The sequence below is a fragment of the Phragmites australis genome, chromosome 7 (assembly GCF_958298935.1).
Source record: "Phragmites australis chromosome 7, lpPhrAust1.1, whole genome shotgun sequence".
Classification (NCBI taxonomy): Eukaryota; Viridiplantae; Streptophyta; class Magnoliopsida; order Poales; family Poaceae; genus Phragmites; species Phragmites australis.
Window position 1 is genome coordinate 28,401,881 of NC_084927.1, and position 7,213 is coordinate 28,409,093.

At 45.2% G+C, this 7,213-nt stretch overlaps 1 protein-coding gene across 1 annotated transcript; it reads right to left on the reverse strand.

Annotated features, from left to right (window-relative positions):
* Positions 1–1,953: 1,953 nt before the first annotated feature.
* LOC133924568 (BRCA1-associated RING domain protein 1-like) lies at positions 1,954–6,969 on the reverse strand. The gene is made up of 14 exons (XM_062370163.1): positions 6,549–6,969; positions 6,171–6,224; positions 6,001–6,071; positions 5,814–5,921; positions 5,396–5,691; positions 5,180–5,285; positions 5,039–5,100; positions 4,847–4,947; positions 3,608–3,794; positions 3,402–3,490; positions 3,180–3,312; positions 2,920–3,085; positions 2,516–2,634; positions 1,954–2,426 (listed from the first exon to the last, which is right to left on the reverse strand). Exons 1-14 carry the CDS (start codon positions 6,626–6,628, stop codon positions 2,115–2,117), a joined length of 1,884 nt encoding a protein of 627 aa, XP_062226147.1. The 5' UTR covers positions 6,629–6,969; the 3' UTR covers positions 1,954–2,114.
* Positions 6,970–7,213: the final 244 nt, after the last annotated feature.

Sequence of the window (7,213 nt, forward strand, 5' to 3'; positions counted from 1 at the left end):
CATGTTTTTCTCGGGTATTACAGGCCCGATGCGGTGCTTCCCGCGACGCCGATGCCAACACGGCGGCCACCGCTAGCGCCGCCGCCACGCCCCACACCATCGACCGACCAGCCTCCGCCTCGTCGACTCCGCTCGTCGCCGCCGGCCAACTACGGGAAGTTGAGGTGACCCGTGGCGGGGAGGCCTCCGAGCGACTGGCCGCGGTGCCATAGTACTAACTGCTTGCTCTCGGTGATTTCGTCACCCAACATTGCTGGCCCCGGTAAGCCCCCCGCTTGGGTGAGTTTGGAACGCATAGACATCGAAAGTTTTGGTTCTAATGGCTAATGGTTGCACATCATCATATATGTCATGTGTGTGGCACCAGATTAGATACTCTTTTAGCGTGTCACTGGAGGCATCCGAACATCTTCTGATTCATTGCAGTGGATTTTAGTGCCAAGCTTAGCATGAATGATCGTGGAAGTGGGCATGAAGTAACATTTCAAGCTTTGGCAGCCAGCGGCGGACCTTCCGTGGGGGCTAGGGGGGCTCAAGCCCCCCAAAGAGGAAGAGGGGAGGGGCGGGGGGGGGGGGGGGAGGATGTCCACAGCCAGTACATAGTATGATCCTTTTTGCTTTTGAGGACCACCAGTACATTATTGAAACTTTCCAACTGAGCCTTGATACTGCATAAAGTTCATAATACATACATTGCATCCATACAACTGAGTACTTAGCTATTGATATTGATTCGGAGTTTTCAATCCCTTTATTCTGCCCTTTAGGACATCAAAATGCAGACTATGCTTGATGAAGCTAGCGTGCCAGCACATCTGACGCTCCTTAATGCTGAAACTTAACTTTGCCTCCCTCGTAGTTGAATAACCTGCAACATTTAGAGGTATCTGCCAGGATTCAGATGAATCAACCTTTCGTCAGGGAAACAAATCCGTGCTTAAGAGCTGCCGACCAAGTCTTCTCGATGCCCATCATATCATCTCCGCACTCATGCATGTCCCAACCTTCAAGAGCATGCAATATTCCAGCAATGCGCCAAGCACCTTCTTGGCAGCCAATTCTGTGCGTACAGCCAGTTGTGTCATGCATGCTAATGTCTGATCGCATTATCTATTTTAGGCTTTGAGAAGTTCATGGGAGTTCTCACGGAACAAATAGTTCGCCCTTTTTTTGCGTTAAGAAAACACATAATTCTAACTCCAAGGATTTCAAGATTTTTCTCGCGGTATTCGAATATTGCCGTATATATACTCTTTAAGTGACTACAGAGTGCAGAGTCCTCGTGGTCAGAAAGAACTACTCGGCTAACCATTGCACACATAAACTGCAACTCACCTCTGCATTCTCGTCAGGATTTCTACCAGCGTTGGCGACCCGCTTTTGAATAACGCCATGATGTTGGCCCCGTCACTGCTCAGCACCCATGGGTGGCTCCTTATAAAGATCAAATAAAAAAGAAAAGGAAAACAGAGAGGTACAAGTGTTGCTTTGACATCAGGATCAGGGTCTGGTGAAGGAAAAAACAGATTCATGAGACATCAGGAAAGGACACTGGCGACTGCCTGACTAGCGAGACTTCAGAGCATGAAGGGGGCCTCTCCTGGCTGTTGTTGGTAAACTGCTTCTGAAGCAACCTGCCGAGCTCAGCCATCTCGCTTGCTTTGTTTCCAATGCACTCAACAATCATTTCATCTTTTCTGTTTCCCCCATTGCTGCAGCAGTGGATGATTCGCCCCCCAAGTAAATATAGAAATTCTTGAACAGCAACAAGCATTGGATCTGGAACAGACAGTCCAGATCGATATCCAACTGGTACTTTTTTTCCCGACTCCAGCAGAATTTGGAGTAAAACCAACCGACAAGTGACATCTTTTTTAAAAAAAAAAGAAAATTCAGGCCAAGTGCACAAATCAGAAGGTGAAACTTGTTAGTATGACAACACCAACAGTAATCTGGAATGAAATACACAAGTTTATTCGAATTGAATTGTGCACTGATGTTACATCTGAAGATATTTTGGATCAATAAGACAACATGTCAATCACATCCTAATCTCTTTTTATAAAAGTAAAAAAAACATAAATCACATCCTAACTTTGAACCTAGGTACAGTGTCACACAGTCAATTGAACTGTGCAGGATGCAATAGAATCCAGAAGCCATGTATGAGGAATTACTTTGCAGCCAATTGTGGCTGCCAATTCTTCAGCATCAGCTATTCTCTTATTGATAACCTTGTTAAGGGTGTCTGAATCGCTTCCTTGCGGTGGCTCCATGCTGTAAACAATCAAGGATGTGCTATAGAGATCAGCCTTCTCCAAAATCGATCCCCCTGCTGCGGCAATCAAATCTTCAAGGTGAACCTTGTATGCCGGCAAGAAATGGCCACTAAAATAGAAGGTCAACCCGACAAACAGACTTGGTGCCTACAGAACAAGAAATCTGTCAATACACCAACAAGATTTTCACCAAAGTTTTAGTTTGGCTTATTTACTCCCAGAATTCATTTGCAAACCTGTTGCATTGCTCGAAGCCTTCCTGTGCGAGGGCCATCAAAAGAGCCATGAACATCAGAGCTGATCTCATAGGGCTCTTCTGGGACTGGTTCTCTAGCCTCAACACAAGCTTTCAGCCCTACCACATGCAAATTTGTATCAGAAGAACCTCCTTGCAGAATAGGGCAGTATATTATATAGCAACCAAGTAGATGCATGCACAATGCTTGCACGGTAAGCAGTAATTTGCCAAGCTCAAATTATCAGGATTACAAGTACCAAACTACCAAGTGACACCACCTAGTCGAACTATCTAACTTCGATCAGTAGCTTGCAAGGGCCCCAAAAACATAAAACAGGCCCAAAAAGCATAAGTTGGCTAGCCACGAGTAAATTTATTGGTCTTCAGATAAAATGTACTTACAATTTACATTGAGAACCCATTTCCCAGCCAATATGGCCATGAGAACCTTAAGTGTCCTAGAACATGCCCCACGTTCATCCGTATTAGCAATCACATGAGTCACATTCGGCCTCCAGTTGTTAGTTACTGTAATGCCAGTTTGATGCTCAAATTGATCCAAGATTTCCTGTGATGTTTATGAAGATGTCAGGACATATTATATTTGAACGAGCGGCATGGTACCATAGTTATGAAGCTCGTCTCAAACAAGCAGTAACTACCTTATCATGACCGTTGAGGGCAGATCCACATATCACCCATTCACTAGTCAGAAACGGTGAAGCGGTCCAAAGTTCATCCCGTTGCATTGGAGAAGGTGAGCTCAGCTCATCAAGCATTATATCAGAAGATGGTCTGGGGAATTGGGAGAAAAGGGGGTTATCAGAAGACACAATCATGTTTAGCACAAAAGCAGCTAGGAATAGGAAGCATAAAGAACATACTGCTGCAGCTTGGACTTCCTTTTCGATTTTAATCTCTCACAAGGCAACTTTTTTGACGAATGAGAAGGACAAAGCATAACGAAGTTTTCCTGAAGCACATCGCATTCATTCAATGAGATAGATTGACAAAATGTTATAGCACAACAAAGGATGCACATTTTCACTAAAAGAGAATGGACAATGCAGATTTGAGGTATGAGACTTACTTCATCCCATCGGCAGCCTGAGATCTCGTGGGCACACGGGACATGATAGCTCTTGCGGCAGCTCTTCACAAGGCAGCCAAGGGCTGCACCTTTCGATCCACAAACACTACATTTGATCTTAGAAGCGCGGGCCAACTCAGGCTCCAGGTTGTTTGCAATATCACCAGTAAAGAATGCTTGAGGAGCCCTGTATTGATATCATAACTTAGTATTGCAAATAATTATATTTAGGAAATTGTAACACCCTGTGTTTTTGCATGATTTAAAAATTCACTAAAATTTGAACCTTTTAAATTTACAACAAATTCAAACTTAAGTGTGTAAATACAAGCAAAGTATCCAAAATATACATCAAAATAATTTTTTTCAAATTTTGAAAACGTGCACAAAATAAATCATATTGCATTTTGGACCCTCTTAGTTTTTTTGTTGGAATTTTTTGTTGCTGTTCAAATTTGAAAGCCTATTCAAATTTGAATCCTCTCCTTTCTCTAAAATCTCAAACCTAATTCTGAATCCCTAAATCCTCTCTGGGTCAAATCCTTTTCTCCTTGCCCATTCTTCGACCCACCAGACTAATCACCTCTCTCCATCTTCTTTTCTTTTTCCCTATTTTTCCATCGGACCTAATCTCTCCCTTTCCCACCTCTGGTGGCCAAACCCTAGCCCAATCAGCCCAACAACTCTCTTCCTCTTTTTCGTAATTTTCAACCGGGTCAAAAATCCACTTTTCCTTCATTTCTTGGCTAGTCTCCTCTCTATCTTCGATCTGACTCAGCCCGATTCGCCCTTATCTTCGCCGCCTTGGCCCACTCCACTTTGTCCCACTCCTCTCAAACTCAACCAGCCCAACGGCCCATTACCGTTGCCTTGCCGCGTCGGGCCATGCAACATGGTCATCCCCTTCCTCCCGCTAGCCACCACGCCTCCCTGTTTCACTCTCCTCCATCCCGTATGGCTTTATTCAGGTATTGTACTTATTTACTATGTTATTATTCTATTACAATCTGTGCATATCAGCTACAGATACAAGAACTGATATAAGAGGCATAGGGGAACCCGAAAACAGGATCCTACAGAAATGGTGCTAACAACTACATAGGAAGACAAGCTATGCATAAAAAAACAATCATAAAACACAAACTAACTTTTTTCAGATGATAAGAGTGTCTGTACAATCCAGTCAAATGATATTGTGTTCATTCAGAAATTTTATCATAAAAGATGCCAGTAATATACCATTCAATGCATTTCTCATGGACATGCAGAACATTTGATTTCCAAGCTTGGTTAGCCTCTAATGGCTCCCCGTGAAGATAATGCGACAACGGGCCAGTAAACTGCAAGTTTCAATTTCACATTAGATTCTCAAAGTATACAAGCAACCACAAACAAAGCTGAACTCTTGCTTAAGATTTATCATTGACAGACCTCAGTGGTTTTGGAAGAATGACAAAATTCACATTTCCAAGCACCAGCCATGATTGGTTGTCCTGTATTAATGTTCGTAATCACATCATCATCTTGCATATCCAAATATTCAGAAAGGCGACCAGCTAGAAAATAACTTACTTTCGCTTTGATCAATGGATTTTTGCCTCTTCAATTCTCTGGCATTGTCATCTATTACATTCGGTTCTCTTTTGAGTGCAGTTTGAGGAGCTGGTCTGTTTGTTATCTGACAGAACAACACACTTTTAATAGTTGTTTTGCAACATAAGTTTACACAAAAATGCTTCAAAACGGCATGTTGAGAACAGAGGCTGTAGAGATAAGATAGAATTTTACCAATTCTCCTTCAAGGTCATTGCTGTCACAATCCAAATCCCCAGGGCCGTCAGAAGATTGTGACCCAGAATGTCCCTTTTGTACAAGAACTGTTGGCACAACAACTGCATCAGCAGCTTTGTTCTCAAATGCAGGATCTCTTGCTTGAACACCATCCATATTCCCAAATGTAGGCCTAATTGCTTGGTTATATACTAGCTTTGAAGCAACGGGGTTGTAAGATTTCATCTGGTCAGATTTGTCTACTCCACTTCTGTTTCCTGATTCTGGTGTTCCTTGAGATGCTGCCCTTGCAACTGAACAAAGAGCAAATTGTGCCAGATCAATCAGCCTTTACTCTTACAACCAACTAGTTATTTTCAATGCTTGATATTCATATTCTGCGAGTTTAGAAAGCAAGCATGCAAGAAGGATGTACCAGGAATGTCAACTTGAGTATTCTGCTGTGTAACCATGGTGCTGAGTGTAGAGCTGAGGCTCCTGTGAATGCTCACTATTGCCTCAAGGTGAGAGGCTGGCCTTAAATCTGTGAACGATGTTGAGATCAAATAAAGAATCGAGGCATCAATCGGAACTCAGAAACAATTCAGCAAGCCATGATGTACCTTGAGAACGATAGGCTGATTTGCAAATGGCACAGCTGTAACCATTCGTAGTCCGTGTAGTGGCACACTTGCTGAAAGAATCCAACAAATCCGTCAATCGCCACAGCTCACAAGGCAAGATGAGTAGAGGATGAAGGATGACAATCAGTTGAGGCGCCTGAAGAAATTACCTGCAGGATGTGTGGCAGCATGGCAGCATTGTAGGCGCGCTGAGCAACTTCAGGCTGCCAAACAAAGATTTCACCATCAGACGACCTAGAAGTTCAGTACACGATTTCATTTATCTTGCCATCTTATTTGAAAAGGCTTAAAGCGCACTATTTTGCTCGGATCCAACTCTAGCAAAGTTCAGCTTCAGTATTGCGTCCATCCTAATCTTAGGCCTCTTGAGATCTTTGACGACAAAAATGACACCTTGAACATTTGGTGTACACACAATCCAAATCGCCCAACTAGTGTTCTTTTCTCATGCTGAACCCACATCTAGACCGAAAGAAAAAGGACAAGCAAAGAAGAAAACAGGAAGGGCGAGAAGTGTTTTCACCCACCAGACGGGGCAGGTGAGCTCCAGCTCCATCTTCTGCAGGTTGAGCACCAGCGGGTTCAGGAACCTCCTCAGGCTCTCCATCTCCTCCGCTCACGAAACGACCAAGCCCCTTCCTACTCCACCTCCTCTCCCTCAGCAAGTATCACCCTCCGAAAGGGCTATGGCCGTGAGAGACAGAGAGGCGAAGAGCGAGATAGGTGACGAGAGACTGAGAAGCTTGAGGTGGGCGCTGGCTCTGGATCCACTAAAATACGAGGAGCGCCGGCGCGCGGTGGCAGAAGCGGGGTTTCGGAACTGGAGGGAAGTGGCCGGTGGAAATGTTTGGAGCGCGTGGACGCGGTCTGAACCGGACGCCATTCGCGGGACGCGGGATAATTTCGGGCGGCGCGGACGATTTTTTTTTTTTGTGTGCCCTTTTTGGATGGGAACTGGCTGTTTCGAGCGAGCCGCGCGCGCGGAACGGCCTCTCGCGCCCGCGCTCCCGGCGGCTCGGCCGCTCGGCAGGCGTAGCGAATTGGGGAACGGTGGAGGCAGGGGCGGGCTGGGCTGCGTAGGAAAGCGGCGAGTTGGGGGGACGATCGGTTCGGCCCCGACCGTGCGCGCGGGACTCTTGCACGGCCTGGATGCCGGGGGACACGGTTCAGGTCTCTAAGCCCGCTTCGACCC

Excerpts from the sequence above, each read along its gene's own strand:
- LOC133924568 (XM_062370163.1), bottom strand. The coding sequence starts at position 6,628 with ATGGAGAGCCTGAGGAGGTTCCTGAACCCGCTGGTGCTCAACCTGCAG. Across the intron at positions 5,922-6,000 it reads ATCAGCCTATCGTTCTCAAG|ATTTAAGGCCAGCCTCTCAC; the intron begins GTACATCATGGC and ends CATCGTTCACAG. Across the intron at positions 4,948-5,038 it reads ATTCTTCCAAAACCACTGAG|TTTACTGGCCCGTTGTCGCA; the intron begins GTCTGTCAATGA and ends TGAAACTTGCAG.